General features: G+C 40.3%; 2 protein-coding genes across 6 annotated transcripts; one reads left to right on the top strand and one right to left on the bottom strand.

The window, feature by feature from the left end:
• Window positions 1–859: 859 nt before the first annotated feature.
• On the bottom strand, window positions 860–16,653 carry caprin1b (cell cycle associated protein 1b). Of its 5 annotated transcripts, none has more exons than XM_069162233.1 (18): window positions 16,160–16,653; window positions 10,310–10,474; window positions 10,062–10,124; window positions 9,859–9,945; window positions 9,525–9,763; window positions 9,342–9,424; window positions 7,405–7,674; window positions 7,234–7,286; window positions 7,043–7,126; window positions 5,663–5,833; window positions 5,479–5,587; window positions 5,336–5,397; window positions 5,163–5,255; window positions 4,729–4,875; window positions 4,042–4,195; window positions 2,936–3,115; window positions 1,516–1,622; window positions 860–1,403 (listed from the first exon to the last, which is right to left on the bottom strand). In XM_069162233.1, the coding sequence occupies exons 2-18, from the start codon at window positions 10,472–10,474 to the stop codon at window positions 1,317–1,319; spliced, it is 2,154 nt and encodes a 717-aa protein (XP_069018334.1). In that variant the 5' UTR covers window positions 16,160–16,653; the 3' UTR covers window positions 860–1,316. The 5 variants fall into 5 exon arrangements, with proteins under 5 accessions (XP_069018334.1, XP_069018332.1, XP_069018335.1 ...); XM_069162231.1 differs by lacking the exon at window positions 16,160–16,653 and adding an exon at window positions 12,047–12,194; XM_069162234.1 differs by lacking the exon at window positions 16,160–16,653 and adding an exon at window positions 12,047–12,194 and having other exon boundaries at window positions 2,936–3,112.
• An 823-nt stretch (window positions 16,654–17,476) lies between these two features.
• Window positions 17,477–21,162, top strand: lmo2 (LIM domain only 2 (rhombotin-like 1)). Its single transcript, XM_069162229.1, has 3 exons — window positions 17,477–18,160; window positions 19,032–19,247; window positions 19,808–21,162. The coding sequence occupies exons 1-3, from the start codon at window positions 18,120–18,122 to the stop codon at window positions 20,031–20,033; spliced, it is 483 nt and encodes a 160-aa protein (XP_069018330.1). The 5' UTR covers window positions 17,477–18,119; the 3' UTR covers window positions 20,034–21,162.
• Window positions 21,163–22,588: the final 1,426 nt, after the last annotated feature.

Raw genomic sequence — 22,588 nt, 5'->3', positions numbered from 1 at the left:
CTGAAGTCGTCAGTCTTTCCCTTCTTCCCGGCTTTCTCCGCTGCTGGTCACAGATGAGTCCTTGCTGCTTTGTCACTGGTGGCGATATTCTTCTTACCACATACTTATTGCAGATATATCAATATTGCAGTATATGCTGCAAGTTCACTGACCGTGACATTGTTCTATCACTTGACTATCACCATCATTGAGAGCCACCTGTCAGTCTCCTGTCCTATAAATCATGCCTGAATTCATTAAGAGTACTTGGATCCTCAGTTACCATTGGATTACTGAGACCAGTGGGAATTAAAGAAATGCAAAAAAATGTATCTGAATTTTGAGACATCCCTTCCCTCTAAGTATATAAACATTAGGATGGGATTGCCTTTGACTATAAAATAAATAAATAATTAAAACCAAAAGCAAATGCAACACACTCTTTAAACAAGGAACCATTTAGATTGTTGTCACCAACCGGAGCTAATGTATTACTGTGAGCATTAATGAGGTGAGATATCTCATGTTGCCTATTAAACCCCTGAATGTGTTGCTTTGGATCTTGTCTAAATCATAATACAATTTAATTTGCTTGAAAGCAAGAGGTTAGTATTTGGAAAAGTGTCCTTACACACTAAAAACACTTTAGTGTTACCTGTGAATATGGCTTTGGCATCCTGTACCGAAGAATAACTAAATCAAATAAACAAAACATGCAGTGACATTCAAAAAACTTAAAAAAACTAAACTTAACTCAATTTCAAAACGGAATGAAAATTAAATACAACAGAAAACTGTACCGCTGCAAATCAGAGCTGCAATATTTTGCTTTGCGAGTGACATGATTTAACGGTACAGAAACTAAAGGCTGAAGCATGTGTATGCAACACAACTTTATTGAAACTCCTGAAGCAACATCAATTTACAAACAAGGAAACGGGAGCTCTTGAACATAAAATGCTTTTAAGAACCAAAATGACAGAAAGGAACTGAGAACGGGGAAAAAAAAACTCCCAAGGATTGGACCAGCAGTGGCAGGTGCATTATTTTATACAAAAAATAACTTATGAAATCTTTCAAGTTTACAGGAATATTGAAACACATGGCTTGTGCAAATCAATGATTGGATTTACAACCTAGCTTGTGTTTTGAATTTTAAATGATTCAATATTACTGAATATCAAAGCAGGCATTACTTTGATTGAAGAAACAGGAAAAATACCACTGATGAAGAACAAACAAAAGAGCTGAGTGAGCTGGGGCAAATGCATTCTTGAATTTTTGAATTTTCAGTGTGGTGCAAGTTAAATCAGTCACAGTCATTATGAAAGGCCTTTTCAGGATCGCATTGCTTGAGTGCTGCCTCTTGAAACTCCTCTGGGTCCCTGGCCAGCTCCACGCTTGTAGTTCTGTTGGTAACCGTCCTGAGGCATCAGGGAAAAAACAGACACGTTTTAGAAACTATTCCAACTTTCCAACGTACAGTAAAGATGATTTCAACAAGGCCAGGCTGGAGTCTGAATAGTTCTTTCATACCCTCTGGTAATTCCCGTTTGAGTAATCTCGAGGTGTGTTGAACTGAGTCTGTCCATACCCAGAGTTTGGAGTGTTGGTGAAAGGAGGACGATAACCATCATAGCCACCTGGAAATACAAAGACCAAAACTTAAAGAGGGCTCGTCTTGAGATGAACAATAAAACGAACGCAAACTTTTAGATCCCTTTGAGACAACTCCGCCAAGGAGGTTATGTTTCCGGTGCACTTTGTTTATCTGTATGATGAGAGTGTAGCATAGGTCATGGAAGATCCCCATTTTTCACTCTCATTAACACTGTAAAAGAGGTCATGTGGCCCACTGAATGCCTTTAAAATCCAGTAGATGGTAGTAAACTCCAATAGTGAAGAAAGATAGATAATTCTAGAAATATGATGACTCCATATCACAAATCAACATTCATTGGTACCAGTAATCCTCTGGGATACACAAGTACTTGCTCAAAGTTAATATTCAGCATTATGACACACTTGAGCCCAGTGGTCTCAAGGTGTAAAACCAGAACTTGTGTAATTGTAAATATATCAAAACATATCAAACAGTGTTTGAAGTTACAGATTTGCATATCATAGAGGAGTGGACTATTGGCTGTGGTGGAGGTGTGCGCTCTCTGAGTGCCGCTGTAGTTTGCAAACATGACGATAATTTTATATGTCGACAAGCACCCACAGCACTTTTAACAACGAAGCTACAAGCTAGAGCCGAGTAACATTTCCAAAACACTTCCACAGCAATATAAATCTAAGTTCTGGTTAAATACACAAGTGATTAATTATAAGATCATCTTTTACAGTACAATAGATAGATAGATAGATAGATAGATAGATAGATAGATAGACAGATACTTTATTAATCCCTCAAAGGGATTTTTTTGTTTTTTACATTACAGCAGCATATACAGGGCAAAGCAATACAAATGACAATAAAAAAAATTGAGGTAGTAAAAAATACTGTATTCTGCAATTATCATCTTTAATACAAAAAAAAAATCTATTCCATAAATAAAGCTGAAGAGATTCATCTCAGTCAAAACTTGTACACCTACAATATGGATATCAGCCCTCCCTCTCTATTTAAGTTTGTGTCATGCGAACCGAAAATAAAAATTGCTTTACATGCAGCATATGAGCAAAAAGAAACCGAGTCTCATCACAACATCATTTTGTTATTTCATGAAAAGAAAAAAAGGTTCTTCTTTGATATCAAACACTTTGAAAACTCTTCCCCACTACCGCTCATGTATGGCAAATATTACATAAGAATTACAGCTGCCTCTGTAAAAAGCTCCCGTCTAACCTCGAGTTCTTTAAGTGATAGATGAATCCAGCAATGATACATCTTCCATGAGTGAAAAGGGCTGAGGTGAAAATAATTGGCTTGTGGCTGCAGGTGTGAGCTCACCTCTGAATCCATTTGGTGAGCCTCTGTAGCCATTGATCATGCCCCTGGCGTTGCGAGGTCCACCACGGGACATGCCTCTGCTGTTGTAGAAGGACTGAGTCTGCCTGGCAAAGCCTGGGCCCTGCTGGGAGGGCTGCTGATGGCCTCCTGACTGGTCTTGGGAATGGAAGGCACCAACTACTAAAGAAGACCAGGTTAGGTGCCCCAAAATAAACACAAGTCAATCTCCAGTTACAGTCGAACATGATGTATTTCAACAGATGGAGTTCAACTGGAACGTAGCCTCAGGGAGGCAAAGTTGAAACTAGGGTTGCAGCGGTATTCACGGTATCTCGTGGTATGAAAATTTATGGTTATCATACCATGCACAAGAGCTTATTATCGGTGTTGAAATAATAAAAAATAGAAGATAATGAGCGGCGAAGCTAGCCTGCGCAATGCGTCTCTCCTTTCCTCCTCCACTGCCTGTCAGACTCAGCAATGGGTGCCCGACACACAGATCCAGCAGGGAAAGGAAACTGATCATATCATCATCTCCAACCCAGAGCAAGTAATTACAAAGGGCGTGGGATAACTTTGGACTTACAGATGAACGTGAGGTTGTCATCGAGGACGGATATCCAGTTTGCAAAAAGTATAGACGCCATAGGAAGAAACACATCAAACATCTTTCGCCACGCAGATCATAGTGCGTGTCCTTGTTTATGACTTTAACACCGAACAAAAAAAACATGAGATTTTTTCAAAAGGTCAATTATTAAATCCTGGCTCCCACCTCCATCTTTTCCAGCTCAGGGTACTGACATCAACGTGTGTGGGTTTAATGTAAAAACAGCTCTGGCTGAGCTGTCACACCTCCAGTAAATTGTCGCACCTCCAGTAAACTGTCAACTATTTTAATAATCTACACGAGCACTTCAAACAATGTTACTGATGATGATAATGATAACAATAATAATAAAAAATACAGTATACAGGGATACCGTCATACATTGATATTTTCTGAGACAGTTATCATACAGTGAAAAGCTCATACCGTTGCAACCCTAGTTGATACGGTCAATCCAGTCAGTAATTAATGGAAGAAATACTGAAAATTGTCCCACCAGACTGCAGTTGTTCTGACTGCATCTCCGTCTGCTCCACAGGATGCTGTGACTGGCTGTTGAAGGCCTGGTTGTAGTTGTTCTGGTATTGACTGGCCTGGTTCAAAGCCTCGGTCTCATTAGCTGGCGGGACCGGGGCATTAAGGTTGAACACCTGAGGGACAAACAAAGGCCACATTGTGGTGAGGCCAAAACCAGATGAAAGGTCACAGGCTCATTAAGACTGAAATCCATTTCTCACTATTTCCTGGATATAGCTGCTCCACTACACATCCACACAACTGTAATGTGAGGGAACTTAAAGACTCAACAAGAGAGTCCTAATCGAAGTCTTAAATTCCATTCTGTTCCGACTCTGCAGACGGTGATGGACACCGTGTGCTGCAAACAGCTGCTTAATCTACGAGAGGCCCGATACTTCCATTTAAGCTTGGATCACACTCCAGGACAGACGGGAACAGCTGCGGAGTTGCACAATGACTGTGAAATACTAAAATACTACATGTATGTATGCCCACACATGCACGCCTGGGGCTCAGATGATGAAGTTTATGTCATGCAGACTCATACAGCCACACGGAGGAGGAGGCCACAAATTGCCTCAATCGTGAATTGGTTTTAATACAGATATAATTTTGTAACACGAGTCACTGTTCAGTTGTTTTCATGAAAAATAGGGAGTCTTACTGTCTGCATGGACTGGAATGGTGCTGCGTTGACGTTGATGCCACTGCTGTGAGGAGCTTTGGAAACGGGCTGGAAAACCTGCGTCTGAGAGGCAGGGGGGAGAGCTGTGGACGAGGAAGGCTGCTCTGACGACAAGGACATGGAGGTCTGTCGAAAAGGGGAGACACAGTGCACGTTGCATTAACACAACTGTACTAGTTCTCTCGGCCGGATTTAAAGTTACTGGTCCTCAATAACTATGATGTCTACGGGTAGTCATTTGATGGCTGCCTGCAGAGGTTGAGTTCAAGAACACGGTTTGCAGTAGTGTAATAACATCAAAACATTTGAGCTGGAAACCAGAGAACACAACTGTGATCACACATTACACATCAGGTCACAACACTAAATATTTTCAGTTTGATGGAAATTGTAAAAAGTGCAGCATGGTTAACCTGGATGGGGTCAATGGATTCTGTTGAGGGTCGAGGATCTGGTGTGTGTGAGGTCTGATACATGGGGGGTGGCGTTGGGGAAACGATGGGGACCTGCAAATGAAAAGCGCTAAAATGGAACTCATTCTGGTGTCTACAATGTTAGTATTGTCTGTTTATATTGAAATACTCACTTGCGTGGGCTCAGGTTGGACTGGAACAGAGTTGGGTTGCGATAGCCGGGACTCGGTGTGAACTAAAACAATTTGAACATTACATGTCAGTCAACCAGAATCCTCACTGAAGGCTTTCAACCGTTTCTCCTGGTAAAACATACCTGGAGGACACACCATCTGTGGTACGTCCATGTTCTGAGTGGATTTCATGGGCTGCGCTGATACAATGGCTGGATCGATGGGCTGTCCATCAAACTCCAACATGGAGTCCTGACAACATAAGTAATTAGTACCAATGCTGCAACACGTACAGACAAACAGTTGTGCCCAGCACTAACACCTCACCTGCATGAAGTTGTATGTTCCTTGCATCTGTGCCATTAAGTCCTGCACCACCTGCTTCCTGACCATGGGGTCAGTAGGCGGCCCAGGAGACGTTAAGTTCATGGGGTGGGTCTCCAGGCCAACGGGGGGAGCTGCAGGCTGCACGGGCTGCTGCTGCAAAGCGCTGGCTGCCTGACAGTGGAAGAAGAACAGAAGACGTGAATGAGAGACATACAGAAGGAAGAATTATTGTAAACTGTTTAAATTCAGATCAAGTGCTACCTGTGGGTTTATTTTCACATCAGAGATTGGAAACTGAAACAATTGAGCTGAGAAGTTAAAACGTATTCTGAGCAGTCTGGGATGGAAATCAATTCACTGACTCACTCCTCAGTAGAGAAAGAGCCGGTAACGTGCCTGTAATAGATCTTCACCACTCCCTTAAGGACTTTACAAAAAAATTTTTTTATGGTTTCTAGTTTCCCTACTTACCATAGTAGGTTAAATAATAATTTTTCACAATTAGCAACAGTACACCACTTAATGATGACTCTAATCACAACAGGGAGCTGGAAGAAGTGAATTACAGGCTCCACGATGAGCACACAGAAGCCTGAGTTCGTGATAATATATGCATTTAAATGTTGGCATCAAATTACTGTTTGCAGTGTAAAACAGGGTAAACAACATTTCATTGCTTTAGCAGTTTGCCGATCATGTGGCTGCTGCAATCACAACCACCAACTCCAGGATTGTGCCAAAACGACACTCGGCAACTTGATGACTTGATAAAACATCTGAAAATATTTGTCTTGTTTGCATCTCTACTGTAACCATAAAAAAAATAAAATGCAATGATGTACTGACAGATATTACCCAAGTGTAGGACAACTGGTGGACACATGACAGAGAGAAGATGCAGATGTCATATGAAGACAATTGCAGCCACTCAGCAACATGCTGCTTCTTTTAGCAAAGTGCATTCACAGTTCGTTGTTTGATGATGCTGTTGTTGTGGCAACGTTTACAGATGCAAAAATATTTCACACACACACACACACACACAGAATCATCTGCTTGCACTCACGTTCCAAATGGTTTGATTCAATATATCCTGTAATAATTTGTTAGCGCTGCTTTCTGATGCTGCAATGCTAAAGGGGATTTGATTGAACATTTTGCATAGTATTTAAGTATATAATCTGAATTCATTTCGTGTTAGATTAAGGTAAACTTTCTCTGAAAATAATATGGCTTCATGTCCCAGCCAGCTATTTCCAGACTCCAGACTTAAAAGGCCAGATAGCCCTCAGGATGGAATAAACAAAATAAAATTTGAAAAACTAGGCAAATACTCTGCAATATAAAAAAAGAGTTAATTTGAACATCTCTGCAGCATACCTCTGTTTCCCTGGTCCACTCATCCCCCTGCTCCTTCTCACTGCCGCTGTATGTGCCGTCTGGAATGAACTGTCTGTTTACAAACTGGAAGGAACAAAGCACACATCAGCACTACAAGTTAAAAAAAAAAAAAAAAAAAAAAAAAACAATCAGACTGGAGAATTTCCTGGCAAGAGAAACATTCCTCTCACCTCTGTTGTTTCCACTGCAATTGGCTCTGTGAAGTCTTCGATTATTTCCGTTTCTGTAAAGAGGAAAAACAATTCAGAGAATGCTTGTGCTGATTCCTTTATTGGTTGATTGCATTAGCATTTTAAAAATAGCAAGTTTCATGCAGCATGACTTGAGAAAATGGTCAGAACCTGGATCAACAGTCTGCTCTTCTGCTTCTGATGATTCAGCAACTACGACCACTACTGCTGATGCTGATGCTGATGCTGCTGCTGCTGCTGCTTCTGCTTCTGCTGCTTCTGCTGCTGCTTCTGTTGCCGCTGCTGCTGCCGCCGCCGCTGCTGCTGCTGCTGCCGGCTCTTCCTCATCTTCTTCCTCACACACTCCATTTTGGTGAGATGGAATCCGGTCAAAGTACCCGCTCAGCAGAACCTGGTCCAAAGTCTCTCTCAGTGCCTTGTCTAAGAGAGGAACAACATACACAGCAGTTTAATGGAAAGTCAAGCCATGAAAGCACACATCCAACTGTCATATTGACAAGGTCACAATTATCAAACCATGTATTTAACAGCTTTAAAATGTTACAGATCACTTCATGTGGAGCAAAGATTTTTCTAGTCGACTTTAAAAACTCCCAAAACGTATCAGCCATAATCCCGTTCTGTTTGCTTCCATCACACTCTCAGCTGGTGTTTTTTAGACTGCTGTTAAATGGGATGAAGGTGCTGGCAAATGTCAGCAAACACAATTTTAATAATCCATTGTTTAAGAAATCTTGAGAAAGAAACAGCATAAATATACTGATTACAGCCTTTTCTCCATCTTTTGCAGCAATTGAACTAAATAAATACAGTGCCCTTATTTGGTCCCAAACGCAACATAATGCCCGAGACATAACAAAATCAAATATCCACCTTAAAGTCCTGAAAAACTTTGAATTCTTCATATTTGACTGAAACTTTCAACGTGTAAAACGGAATCAGCAACAATTTGAAAGAGCAATTTAGGGCCTTAGATTAGATTTGACTTTATTACTTAAATGTGACTGTTACAGGATGAACATCAAACTACATCATTGTGAGCATTATTAATGCATGGTTTCAAAAAGCACTGACAGGGGTTAAAAGTTTCTTTAAGTGGAGACTGATTGGATTGGAAATATGCTACTATAACAATCATGAAGAGGAATTGACTAGAAGAGAAAAGCCCTCAAGGGGCTCATGCACAGCATCAGTGTCATTTCCTCCACTGCCTTGAGCCTCAGGCCAAGAAGTCTGTCGCTCCCTGAATAAATATCACCCCGACTCTCGGTTCAGACCTCCTTACTGGAGGTGAAAGGATTGCCTGGTGCCACAACCGTGAACTGGGTCACCAGTATCCTAATGTGGCTGCAGGGATCTGACCAGTGGAACCAGAGGCGACAGGGCCACTGGCACCCTGCCCTGCTGCTGAGTCAGGATAAGCCCGCAGCTCTCAGCCCCCGAGCAAAATGCAGCAGTGCGAAGCCCGAGGCCAGACCGCTGAGAATGCAGTACGCCAATATCCCCAAGCCCTGATTATTCACATCACAGCACTGCACACATGCTGCATTAACAAAATACAATGCACATGCTATATTAACATAGTAAGACTGGTTAATAGCTGCAGTAGCTTTTGACAAGAAGGTATTGTTTAGAGATTGTCCCATCTCTATCTACCTTGCTTTTGGAAGAGTCAGAGGTATGAGACAGATTACTTATTGCCAGCTTCAACGTGACAAAAAGATCACTGACGACTGCTGTGTCACCAATCATCTGATAAAAATGTCCTGCCAACAGTTTTCACCACCAGCTGGGCAACTAAATAAAGCCAGTTCATCTAGGATAATGAATCGCCTTTTACATAAACTTTATTTTGTTAAAAAAAAATGGAGTAGAGCTGCAAATAACAATTATTTAAAATTCTTATTATTCAGACAGTTCTTATAATATTATATATATTATATTCAGTTTACTATCAACAAACACTACAAAAAACAACAAGTTTTCATATTTGTCAAATCAGAACCAGAAAATAATGAATCAAAGGAAGACAAACTATAGAAAACACACAATAACCTAATGTTGATTTCTAGTTACATTTGACTTACATGTTGTTCCGACCACAGCCTTGTCTTTCCCTTCCAGCAGGTCCCAGAGGTGCACAGATGCGTCATCATACTGGTCAACCAACCTGCAAGTGTAAAGTTAAGTTGTGAGGATCCCGTTGTTAAAAAGAAGTAGAGGGTGTTTTGCGTCTCTAATTGATCAAGATATCAACAGATTCAACCCACCTGACGTTTTGGTCTCGGTCTTGCCCCACTAACTTGTAGAACTCATCAAAAGCTGCGAGGTCTCCGTCTGTCAGCAGCGGTGAGCCGCCAACTCCCTGCTTCAGGTCCTGCCGCACAGTGTCGTCGCCCAGCCGGTCCAGGAGGAACTGCAGCTCCAGAACTGTCTTCAGCCTCCTCTGCTCTGCCTCCTCCCGCTGCAGCTGCTCCCGCCGTGCAGACTTCTTCACCACCTTCTGGATCTGATGAGGATGACCAGCAGCCACATCAAGTTACTACAAGCCAGGATGGATACAACCGTGAGGGATAATCTTCAGAAAACCAGAGTCATCCTTACATCTTGTCCCAAAGCAATAAACGTCTTCTGCAATTCTCGGGCAAATTCCAAGTTATGCGTGATTTCCTGGTATTTGGAGAGGGCTTCCTAAAAATATGAAGGAGAAAAGGTGTTTCACATATTGATAGGTTGTAAAAGTTTTGTAAGAGTTACAGAATTACTGGGTTTTGTGTGCAGAATGATGAAGGCTTCTGTGTACCCACCAGCTGGTCCTGGTTAAGACCCTCCCCTTTGTTCTTCCTGCCTTGATAGTCATCCAGTTTGCTCTGTAATAAAACATCAAATATGAAGCAAACGGTTCTAGTTTTAACACACTAGGTAGAGAAATTCTTGCTGTCAGAATTGTAGTTTACTTTGGACACTTCAGCTTTCAATTGCCACATAATGAGATTTAGCTGTATGTTGTTAACAGGAAGGGGACCTGGAACAAACGACTGTATGAGGTCCTCACCTTTTTCTTCTCCATGTTGCGGACCTTCTTGTCGATGACACACAGCACTTGTTTCAAGACTTCGGACTGTCCACCAAGTGCAAAATTGCACATTGACCCTGGAGCGGATCCCACATCTGGGCTGGCAGATTGTACTGTCCTGTTTGCGTTCATGGCTGAGGGCATCTGGAAATAAAAGAATCAGAATTAAGTTTATTGCAAAGTAAGATTTCATTAATAAAGAAATTAGTTGTAATGTATTGATGAATGACAATCAATAAATAAAAGGTGCAAAAACTAGTCACTGCACAAGTTAGAAAAACACAACTGCCTCAAAAGAGAGGTTGTACACAATATAACAGTGTACAAACAAGTACAGAAATGTATGCTATAATACATGTAGCTTTTGGTGACCACAAAGAGAGATAATCAGCAATGAAAAATAACACAAATTCATAATCAAAAAGATTAACTGAAAATGATCCATAAACACGTGCTGATATTTGTCAGACACATGTGTGGACAGACTGAGTTAAAAGCCAATAAATTCTACATACTGACCACTGGGGACAGTGTCATGACATTTGTGCTACAGTTAATGATTACTTTTAATATGTACAAGTTATCATGCTAATTATTTCATTATTAATTTGTTGTATGAGCTGTGGGCAAAAGGACTGAATCGGTCATAAATCAGTATCAGTGCAGATGAAGTTTCTGTGTACAAATCATGGTATATTACATGAATTCAGCCACAGCAGGCCCCTGACTCAGCTTTTAGCAACACAGCAATCCCTGGCCTCATGTTACCTCCTGGGAAAGCTATTCAAAAGGAAGTTCGAGCAGCAAAGTGCCCAGATTTAAAAATTTGGAAATAATCCAAAAGGTTTGCTTTCAGCTTCCTGTTCAAAGAAACCTAAAGCAACCAGCAAAAATGTCCATCTGAGAAGTGGGAACTTATGCAGTTTCTACATTTTGCTTCAACATTGACCCTAACAATTATAATAGTTGATCAAAACTGCTGTTGTTTCACAGTCGACCATGAAACTACTGTAATAATCACGTCACCTCTACATGGGACATCACCAGATGACATGATACAGCGGGACAGGATCTACTAACTACTGGATGGGTGCATCAGAGAGATGAAAGTTGTTGTTTTTGTGTGTGTGTGTGTGTGAGGATCGAGGTTGTCGGGACACATGCTGCACAGACCGTAAAGTGAAAACCATTTCATAAAGTGTCAAAGAGTTGGTTGACGTGGGATGTAATAGTAACAGCAACACCTATGCATCACAGGTGTACTATCCGTGTAAGCGAGGTGTGGATGATTTTACAAACAGGAGCAACGACACAAAGTGTTACCGGCTAGACGACAACACTGAGCCCCTTAAACTCTTCTTTCATAGCAACCTGCTAACTTTCGTGCAGACTTGTGTGGACGCTGGAGGGAGGACGAGGTTTCTGAACCCTGCATTTTCTCTTCCGTCTACATATTGTTCTTCGCTACACAGGCTACACATCTGTAACTCCTGCCGCCAGCTGTTGGTGCCCCCCCCCCGGGTAATGCAGCCGAGCGCCCCGGTGTGATCTCCTGAGGTTTTGATTAAAATGGCCCTGGCCGCACCGCCGTTAGCACAGACCACTCACTTAGCATCCTAGCTCGCCCGTCTGAAGGCTACGACCGACGCGTGCTCGCCGCCAGCCGGCCGGGAGAGACTCGTTACCTTTTGACAGCACGACTCCCGATTCACCCACCTTGATGTTATATATCCACAGGGGAGCTCGCTAGCGAAATGTGCGAAAAGGCCAAGTTGTTATTATTGTTGTGTTGCTTTATTTTCTCTTTCACTCTAGTGTGGGATCCGCCCCGCCGGCCTCACCGACAACTGAGACGGTTCGCTAGACGGAGAAACTCTTTATAAAGGCGAAGGTCCGGTTTTTTTTTTTGGTTTTTTTTTAGCTATCTGAGGTATGCCTGAACAAATAAACTACAAAAACTAAACGTTCATAAACAATTATGTCATTATGACAAGAGTCCCATTTAGCACACGCAGGTATTAATTTATCTATTCAAAAGCCGAATCGCACTACGCAATTAAACCTTTTTTAATTAGTATTTGCAATCAGGCAAAGTTGTCCACAGTCTCTTGGCAGGAAATCTGCACAATCATTAGCTTTGATTAAGCTCTTCTATCTCTATCCCTATGCCTTATACAGTATTTTTCTGCAGCTGCTGTACCATCCCGCTGTGGACGCTGGCTCGCGTTTGTCCACACCTGTGTCACTACACAACCTGCCACGCATTACTATTCATAACTATGCAGTCTTTATGAAGTTCAAGTTCATTATTGAAGTAGACATAAATATCTGAGATGACTGTTATCATAAGACTTTTTGAATATGGATTTAAATTGAACTTACGTTTATATTTTATTTGCAAAATGGAAGATATAACACAACAATAACAATACCTACGTAAAAACTAAATTATTATGCCATTTGACAAATACAACTTGTAAATAAAATCATGACTCAAGGTCCTGCTTTTTCTTTTTTTTTTTTTTACAGCTTTCAACCACCCCGCATGGTCTTGATCTGAGCAAACTTTTGCTCGGCTATTTCAGGTTACTTTTTTATTTCAGTTATTATTTTTTTGTAAACACGTATTGCTCTGTGTTGCCCATGTGATTCAACCTGACTGCTGAAATGCTTTTATTCTCCAAATCCTAAAAAAAAGAAGGAAGTGAGACTATTGCCAGGAGGCAAATTTGAACCTCAATGCCAGTTGGGAAAATAATAGCCCCACTTAGTAGGCTGAATCTGTGAAAGAGGCACAAAAGTGAGCACTTTACTACACAGCCCGTGTACCTCTGATACACAGACAGCATCTATAATGACTGCAGTAAAATATACATGGACGAGCATGTTGGAAATGTATGATGTACAAGGATGGATTCTTTCCTGGAAATACACAGTAATACAAACTCTCACCACCTTTCTGGCCTATGGTCCTGTTTTGAAGGCCTAAGGTTACAACTCCAGCAAGTCGAAAGCTGAGACGTCATGGAAATATGCAGTATTCAAATGCATTGTATTCGGAAGAACATAGGAGCTAGATTTAAAAAAAAAAAAAACATATTTCTTCGGGATAATTTTTCAACCAAACAGCTGTCTGCCAGTTTTACAACTTCAAAGTCATCCGCATCTTATGCAACCGGTTTCACGACTCCAAGCTTGACAAACTGCAACACAATTTTTATACAAGATGAATGTAAATTTAAAGTTGCTTTTGTAATATTTTAAGATTGCATTCAATAATGATATTACATAATTAGCCCTACAAGATTTTGAGTAAATGGAAAATCTCACGCATGCCAGAACAACAGGCTCCAGTGATGCTGTCAGCTTCAGTCCAAAATTGTTTTTATTTCTTACATCAGTAGGTGGCAGTAAAGCTCAGCAGTATGACCAACAAAACACAAACTAAAAGAGAATGTTCGGTTTCTGGGTCTCTCCTGACTTGGAAATGTGTCGACCTATTTCCAACAAATTTACTGACCAAATTTGAAAACTTATTAAAGTTACATATTTTTACAAATAAATGGCACAAAAGGAGAGACTGGACTATTTGATTAGCAGACTGTTTTGATAACCAAAAACTGCTCATTTATGTTGTCCTGTTTTTACTTTGACCACAGTTTACATCAGTATCTAAAGGAGAACAATCTGACCAGAAGACTGTTCAAAATAATATGTTACCAGCTTTCTTTTGTTTTGCTAAATACAGGAAGCAGTTAACATGGCTGCACAGCTTTTTGATTGTACTGTTCCACTGAAGGTGTTTTCTTTTAGGGATAATACTGATTATGGGAGGATCCCAAGGGTAAATGAAGCTCCCTTTCAATGAGTGACTCATTTCCCACAGCCTGCTGTATTTGAATCAAGTAGTGGATGAGCCAGAAGAATTCAAGGGTGGGTCCTCCTCTGACCTCTGACCATTACAATAAGATATTTAGGGTTAAAAGCACAGCTCTTCAGCTAGTAAGTTTGTGGCGGTACCAGTGAACAATAAAACATGTCTAGACCTTTTGCAATTCAGGAGGAGGGTTCTGAAACAGCAGCCAGTTATCATTTCACTTCAGATTGGGCAGGAAGTGGTCAGTTTTGCTGTTCCACAGTTCGTGCTATCAGAGAGTCAACTTTATACCCAGAGTCCTTTATTTCAGGAAATGTGCCTGCAAGCATCTTTGTTCCAATGCAAACTAGCAGAGTTTGGGAGATGAGGTTTAACTGACAGGATATTGAGTTCATGTCCTGCAACAGACTTGAAGTATTTTGCTATTTGTTGGGGGAAGTTGTACCATGTAATAAATTCACATTGTTTGCTGAATGACTAGCTACTATATAATTTTACTGTTTGCTTAGTGCTGACAATGATTTTTCCAGCTGCCCTCAAATTCCACACTGCTTTCAACTCCATAATGCTCTCAGTACCAAAAAGGCAAAACAGGAAGCTGGACATGAGTGACACCACTTCCCTGAAGGTTGTCCACAGTCTTAACTGTTTGCTTCCCAAATTCGACCTCACACGGGAACAAAAGCTGAAAAAGCAGACCGCAGTGTGACGATAAAGAGTAACATTAATCTTATTTAATAAAGTTTGAAACCCCTCCATCAGACATTTCCATTGAAGAGGCAGCGTGACACATTATCACAAATCCACATTAAAGGTCATCTTATTCCTGGTGATATTTAGGAAACATTAAAACACCACCTCATGATAGCAAGCTGAACTTTTTATGTTTCGTTTGTGAGCCTTGTTTCTCCTATCATGCTGAACCATCTGGAGTCGACCTGTCTATCTGGGAAGCCATAAGTGGGGTGCCATCATGTAGGAGGGGGGATAGGAAGAGAACTCAATGTGCACCAAGCCCCCCAGGAAAGCTTCATCTCTGCCTGCCCGTTGCACATCCTCTGGGCTTTTTTAGTCACAGGAAGTTGTAAATGACTCGTGTCCTATCAGTACTGACTTTCTCTTCTCCTGTTTCTCGTCTGTCAAGACTTTATTCTTGAGCCTTAGTAATCGTGCAACATGACATTTTGAGGGGGGTCATTGTGTCAATGTACTGATTAAGATATTTAAAACCTTCAATTCTTTTGTTTTGGTTGATCCATTATCATAAAGACTGTTATTGGGCAAACAAACGCTATCAGAATGGTATTTTTTCTGTTTTGTTTTTCTGTTATTCCTGAAGAGACCAAAGAATTTTAATTTACCAAATTTGTCAAGCTGTGTTTCAAAGAAAAAGATCATGTGCATGTTCCCCACTGACCTTAAAAATAGAAGTTCCTCAGCAGATTGAATTTGTTGTGGAAATGTAAAATATTTCTTCTCATTTATGTTGGCAAGTATTGTGTGATACAACCAAAAGCTTAATAGCAGCTATTGAGTGGAACAAATGTGGGGATCATCTGGTATGAACTTTAAAATTAAAATTATAAGCCTATATGGATGTGAAGTCCTTAAAGAAAATGGAAATTTGAACATCTGGTTTCAACTCATTCGATATGCTGTGATGCTCCAGATCAGCTGTGGCAGGGTGCTGAGATTGTTGTTTTTTTTTGTTTTTTTTACCAATTACCTTAGCAATATTAAAGGGAGATATCTGTTTTTAAGATTGTGACATTTTTATTTGATGAAAAATAACAAAGGCGTACAGTGCTGTACACGTTTGTTGTGTGAGACACAGTAGGCATAAATCTCAAGCTGCAAATGTTTTCCATTTGAAGGATTTGTAGTTTGAGTATTTATCTCTGTGAAACCGCTCTGCTTTCTGTGTAGTTGGCACACAACGGTGCCATGCTCACCTAGCTCCTGGGCCTTCGCAGCTTGGTATCTATCCAGTGAGCCCACGCAATCCAACAAATGTGCAGCCCAGGGATGCTTTCAGGCTACATCGAGAGTTTGCCTGCGATCTTCTTCTGTTACATCTGGCTGAGGAGTTGACTCTGGCGGCTGGAGTTGAGGTGCTTTATCTCCCTGCCCAGTCCAACTGCTGTCTGTGTCCCTCCCTCCTGCAGGCAGCCCTGCAGCACTGGCAGTAGATAAGAGAAGGGCCCACAGCAGCTAAGGTTTGAAAAGGAAAGGCTGTGAGGACACCAACTATGTAGAAATATTACTGCATTCATTTCTCAGAGAGACAAGCTTCAAAAGATCTTATTTTGGGATGTGTCTTTGTATAGCTTCATCCTCTCCTCCTCCCCCAGTTTATAAGTAAGCAGGTCGGTCCTCTAATCCAAGAGTCGTGTAGCGAAAACAAACCTGTTTGCAAGAAAAAACTGAATAAACACGATGAGTATTTCCTTTTTAAAATTAACCTTACACCACTAAATCTCAGAACAACTTCACTATGTATATCTGTAGGCTGTTACAAAACAGATTAATTAAAAAAACCAACAAAACCCCCCCCCCCCATCAATTTAGAAAATATGTTATAGCCTAAACTACACAATGAAAACAGTAAAACAGTATTTAAAAGGACTATTTAGCATTTAAAATGAAATTTAAAGTCAGTAACAAAGTATAAATGTATGAAAGGGATGATTATGTTATAATTAAGGTCCTGAAAGCTGATGAGCTTTAATCCTTTGTGTGAAAGATAATTATTTCTGCACACAAATTTGAACATAATGCAACAAAAGAAAATTTTATTTTGGGGTAACTTTAGTCTGGAAAGGACTAATCAGCAACACAACAGAAAACATGTGCTTCAGCATGCAGGGCCTTTAAATTATGATAATACATTGGGTAATAAAATCAAACTGCAATAGTGATTATAACTTTTAAGTAAATGTAAATAAAGTAAAAAGAACACTATCGCTGAATTTTAGTGAAGTGGAGTTATAACACATGATTGGAAATACTCTGATAGATAATTTAAACAAATGCGTAAATGGCATATTAACCATTAATTACTTAACATATGATGTCTTTTAAAGTGTTTCTAAAACCCTTATTATAAGCTACAACATATTTTATACATCTTTTTCATGTAATGGGACTGCTGTAGCCTACGGATCAGAGCAAACACACTGGGACTGCTCTAATTATATCATGCCACTGTTTATCTTTAGTCCGATCCGCACTTTAGCAAAGCAAAGCATATAATGAACTCATTAGTCTCAGTCACGACCTAACTCCTCGCCTGACAGAGCAGGCTGTGCAGTGTTTAGCTGTCGCTTTAAGACCGATTTCCCCCCATTGTCAAACAGTCGTGAGCAGGAAGAGGGAAACGAAAGCAGAGACCAAGGGGGCCCGACGTATTTAAACACGATGCTGCCGCCGCTGCTGCACAATAACGGTGCCCGCAGCTTCGTGTGGAGGAGCGCGTCTGCAGCTCGCTCAGTCCAAAAAGACGCACGGACACGGAGATCCACGCAAGTGACCTTCTGATCGGCCTGATGGTATCTACGTTTACTAAGGCGCGGACAGTCTTTAAAGTAGCCGCAGAATGATAAAATGGACTTGAAAGACATGAAGTGTCACCGCGGGTTATCGCCTCAGGAAATGATGACAGTGTCCTCCATCATCGCGTAGCTGCTCAGCGCGAACATTTCTTGTTTTGCGGCCATTTCTGCTGGACTCCGCAGCTTTTTGATTAACCACAAAAAAAAAAAAAAAAAAAAGATTAAACCGGACTGAAACTGCGGCTTGGAGGGAGTGGGGGCAGGGGCAGCGCGTCTGCCCGCAGGTTAGATTCACAGGTAGCCGCCGCTGAGCTGCTGGCTCCGGACTCCGAAACCTGATCCGGATCATCAGATTGGAAGAATGACGTCCACTATAGAGAGGAAGACACTGGAAACCAATGAGTGAGTAGATTAGTTACAATTTGAAATAATTTGAACAAATTGAACAATTTGAAATAATGTTAATTTAGTCTCGAATAAGACGCAGCACCATTGGTGTGACACCAAACTATCCCGCGTGCAACGGCTGCAGATAGCTGATACCAAGAGGTCAGAAATATGCTGAAGGGAAATATTCAAGTTCATGTCCAAGAGTAGACTTCCTTCAGTGTTTATAAAACGAGTACAAATAAGCTCTTGCCATGAAAAAAAAAAATTCAGTATTACCTTGAACAAGAGAACTGACAGAGAGGTAAAACTGTTCAAGAGTAAATCATTGCACCATTTTTAACACAGAATATGTGACACTTTTCTTTATTAAAGTAGCCCTAACGTTTTGTGGCACTAGTGGACCTCAACAATATCCAATGGCTCCCCCAGGTGGCCAGAACAAATGGCAACTGCACACATAACTCAAGATCAAAGATAGATTCAACTTAAGTCAATTATGAAAAAAATACATTGATTGAGCACATTTCATATTAAATAAGAAAACACAATAAAAAAAGCATGACCAGATGCAAGAAACACTTTTACAGGGCAGATAGATCAGCAAATGCCAGTGCAGAATCATTTTGGAAACCTAGACTTTTTTTCCCCTCAAATTATTACCTTTTTTGATAATTGCATCATGTTAGCAGGGTACTAACAAAAATATTTTAGGGATAAAGAGTTAAAGACATTGCTCTGGGCCACCTCAGCAGACAGCTTACATACCAAAGAGTTGATCAAACATCGGAGGAAATATTTGGCAAATTAACTCGTGATAAAAAAAAGTATTTTGTTGCAGCCCTAAAATATTAGATTTTCTAACCAGTTACCTTTTCCTCTATAGGGAGCCGGTGGATGAGGTCCTCCAGATGCCCCCGTCTCTGCTGACATGCGGTGGGTGTCAGCAGAGCATCGGGGACAGATTCTTCCTGAAGGCCATCGAGCAATACTGGCATGAGGACTGCCTGAGCTGCGACCTGTGTGGCTGTCGGCTGGGGGAGGTGGGCCGTCGGCTCTACTACAAACTGGGAAGAAAACTATGTCGCAGAGATTATCTCAGGTTAGTATGGTGATGTAATGTTGCAATATCATGATTTAATCAAGCAGTTTCTTACCTTCTTCTCATCAAAAGACACCATTTAACATGTTAAAATGTCATCACATTGGGATACTCACGAGCACATAAAAAGTGTATGAATCCGCAGCTGACAATAGTCCCCAACAAATGCAATATTTACCACTGTTTGAGGGGCCTTTGTTAGAAACTACAGTTCGAAAGAACTGAACATTATTTTGCCTATTTTAATTCAAGCTCTTTATTTCTGACCATTTTTGCAAGAGTTACATCTGTGAGCGAGTCCTACAGAGAAGAGCGACATCTGCAGGGGTTTGTTGGCAGCAACATAAATACGTATACATTTTTTTAGAATTTCACAAACACCATTTTTTCACCTGTTGGATTGTTTAATTAATGACAGGTGAGTCCATGGTCAGGTGAAAGCTCCACAGTAGTTTAATGGAGATGCTCCTCTTCCAGTTTCATGTCATTAAGAGTGGGTGGATGTTTTTTTTCATCTTCTTGTCAGTAACATGTTGATTCCCTCTCATCCATCTCATCAGGCTTTTCGGTCAGGACGGTCTCTGTGCTTCCTGTGAGAAGAGGATCAGAGCCTTCGAGATGACGATGCGTGTGCGGGACAAGGTTTACCACCTGGAGTGCTTCAAGTGCGCTGCCTGCCAGAAGCACTTCTGTGTGGGTGATCGCTACCTTCTCATCAACTCGGACATTGTGTGCGAGCAAGACATATTTGAGTGGACCAAGCTCAACAATAACAATATGGTTTAGGAGAATCTCTTGCTCATCACAATGGAGCTGCCTTTTCCCGCTGGCTTTAAAGGTAACAGATCACTGATAAACAGACAATTTGTTTTCCCATGCAGGCTTTATCATGCACCTGAAATTCATATGGAATCATTTTAACACAAAAGGAGGGACTACAACTTTGCTTTGGAGACAAATGAAGACTGCACCAGCAATAACAGAAGGCTTCTCATCAAAAGCTTCATTCTTAAAAGCAAAAATGTCTTAAATACTGAAAATACTGAAACATGCAATATTAATTATTTGTTATGTACACTGGAATTTTACAATTTTAGCAACAAACAAAAACAAAATGTTTGCAAAGTTTCTTGTAGTCAAACACTGTTGCATCACGTCAGTCTGACCTGAAATGTTCAACAAGAAGATTTGTTTTATGGATTTGTAATTTCGTAATACTTTCTAATTGTGAAGGAAATGTGAACTTTGTTGAAGGAACTGCTACATTTATATCTAAATAACCATTCACTGATTATTTATTCATTACTGGAACCATAATGTTTGCATGTGGACAAATTTCACATTGAATTGTTCAGTTGACCTGCTGCATTGACTGAAAAAGTGTCTCAGTTATGTTTGTTACTAACTGGAATTAATCAATTGGATGTGTACCAACTGAATACTATCTTTATATTCCTTATGATTATCAGTGAAGCTTTTCTAGAAGACATCTCGGTGTTATCTGAAGGCAACTGGACTTGCTTATGGTTCTAAAAGATGTTTCACCTCTCATCTGAAAGGCTTTGGATAACACCCTGATATACCATTCACTGCTTGACTGAGAATCTTCACAGACAGAAATTTGTGAGAATTAATTAGGAAATTACAGACCTGGAAATTAGAGCACCAGATCTTAATATCATAAATGGAATACTATAGGCTATCCATTTTGAAAAGTTCTGATCAGAAAGATTGTTCTGTATTACCTGGATGAACTGGTGGCGCCCTCTAGTGGTAAAGTGAACACATGCAATACTTATTTTACTAACAAAGAATTTCTCTTGTAATTTTAACAACTCTCTGGACAGGCACCCAAGACTTTTTAAAAATGTACTTGTCAATATATTTAATAAATGAAAATTTGGAGAAACTTTTATTATCTTTGTCACAAGTGTCTTCCTGGGGGTCACAAAGAAAAAGCAACATATGCTGTCCAAAATGGACAGGCTCTGTATTAAAACATGGCTTTTAAGAGTATCTAAAAGAATTATGTGCGAGTGGGTTTAACAGACTTACATACCCTTCTTCACATTGTGCTGTTTTTTTTTTTTTTTTTAAAGTATATGCACATTGTAAGAATTACACAGAATGCTTAAAATAAGCAGGTTCCTTACTGAGTGTCAGACACATTCATCAAACCACTTATTCTTACACTGACCTTTAAGGGCAGCTTTCAAGTGATCACATCATAAATTGATTAAACAGATGTACGCTCCGAGTGGGAATATGTCTGGGTATCAATCACAACTGTGTGTTGCTGTGTGCAATAATTAAAAAAGAAACAAAATGTTACAAAGTTGTTGAAAATGGAAACAAAAACAAAACTTTACAATAACAGGAAATTATTTCTGTTGCTGGTATGCATCAGAGAAATCATGAGGAGAGTTTAATACCAGTACAAGATGCAAATGAAATCAATATGAGAATTATTTGTGTTGTTTGCACCCCTGAAGGAGTAAATGCAATAGAAAAAGCAAAAATAAGGTTTCAAGCACTGTCCAATTGTTCAAATCTAATACAAATACTACACTAAAACCATATTATTCAAAATTGCAGGTATTGCTTTATTACTGACTTGCTCCATTATGAATTATAAGATTTTGTAGTGTCCCTGCAGAACATGTATCAGGAGTTGTTCCCCTCTGAGAACAAGTTGCAAGAAACGAAGAAATGAAGGATTTAGCAGTTTGAAAAAACACAGACCTGTTTTTGCACCAGTTTTTAGCCACAAGAGGTCAGTAAAAGATTTATAAATTTCAACTCAGTCATATGCCAGGTTTTTTAGCAGGGGACGGAAAGCTGCTGAATAAGAAAATGATTATTTCAAATCTTCTATGGGATTCAGCATCTCACAAACTCCTCTGACTTCATGAACAATGAATCCTAGAGATCCTAGCGAGAAATTTAATGAAGTCATGATGTGTTGGGCTGTAACATTTGCTGTCTCATTTTTTTTATTTTTTTTATTCCCACTGTCTGTCTTCAAAGCTGCTGCAGAGTGTTTCTTCTCTCTTCTTCATGACTGCCAGCTGTCAAGTCACTCCATAGTGGCCACAAGGCGTGCTCCTCTGGTGCCATCCACCAGCCTCACATCCCAAGTTATCTTTGCAGGCACAACTTCAGTAATTGAGTCCATGAACTGCTCTTCTGTGTGAGTCTGGATGAAGGCGTCTGACCACACTGTGCTAGTTGGTGAGAGAAGCGGCCTTAACCGACATTAAAAAGGGGTTGAAAAATATGATTGGGAAACAATTTCCAACAAAGACAAGACAGAAAGAAAAAGGGGAGAGGTGGGTGAAGGA

Source organism: Embiotoca jacksoni, unplaced genomic scaffold (assembly GCF_022577435.1).
Source record: "Embiotoca jacksoni isolate LCO1_2020_lvr unplaced genomic scaffold, fEmbJac1.0.p SCAF_3, whole genome shotgun sequence".
Taxonomy (NCBI): Eukaryota; Metazoa; Chordata; class Actinopteri; family Embiotocidae; genus Embiotoca; species Embiotoca jacksoni.
Note: the sequence above shows the minus strand (reverse complement) of the source record. Positions and strands in the feature narration are given on the sequence as shown.

What these genes read in the sequence shown, in the direction of transcription:
- caprin1b (XM_069162233.1), bottom strand. Translation starts at nt 10,474, where the DNA reads ATGCCCTCAGCCATGAACGCAAACAGGACAGTACAATCTGCCAGCCCA. An exon ending in GCAACATGGAGAAGAAAAAG is followed by an intron (nt 10,125 to 10,309) that starts GTGAGGACCTCA and finishes GTTTTATTACAG; the next exon opens with AGCAAACTGGATGACTATCA. An exon ending in GGCTGTGGTCGGAACAACAT is followed by an intron (nt 7,675 to 9,341) that starts GTAAGTCAAATG and finishes TTCCTCTCTTAG; the next exon opens with ACAAGGCACTGAGAGAGACT.
- lmo2 (XM_069162229.1), top strand. Translation starts at nt 18,120, where the DNA reads ATGACGTCCACTATAGAGAGGAAGACACTGGAAACCAATGA. An exon ending in AAGACACTGGAAACCAATGA is followed by an intron (nt 18,161 to 19,031) that starts GTGAGTAGATTA and finishes TTTCCTCTATAG; the next exon opens with GGAGCCGGTGGATGAGGTCC. An exon ending in TGTCGCAGAGATTATCTCAG is followed by an intron (nt 19,248 to 19,807) that starts GTTAGTATGGTG and finishes CCATCTCATCAG; the next exon opens with GCTTTTCGGTCAGGACGGTC.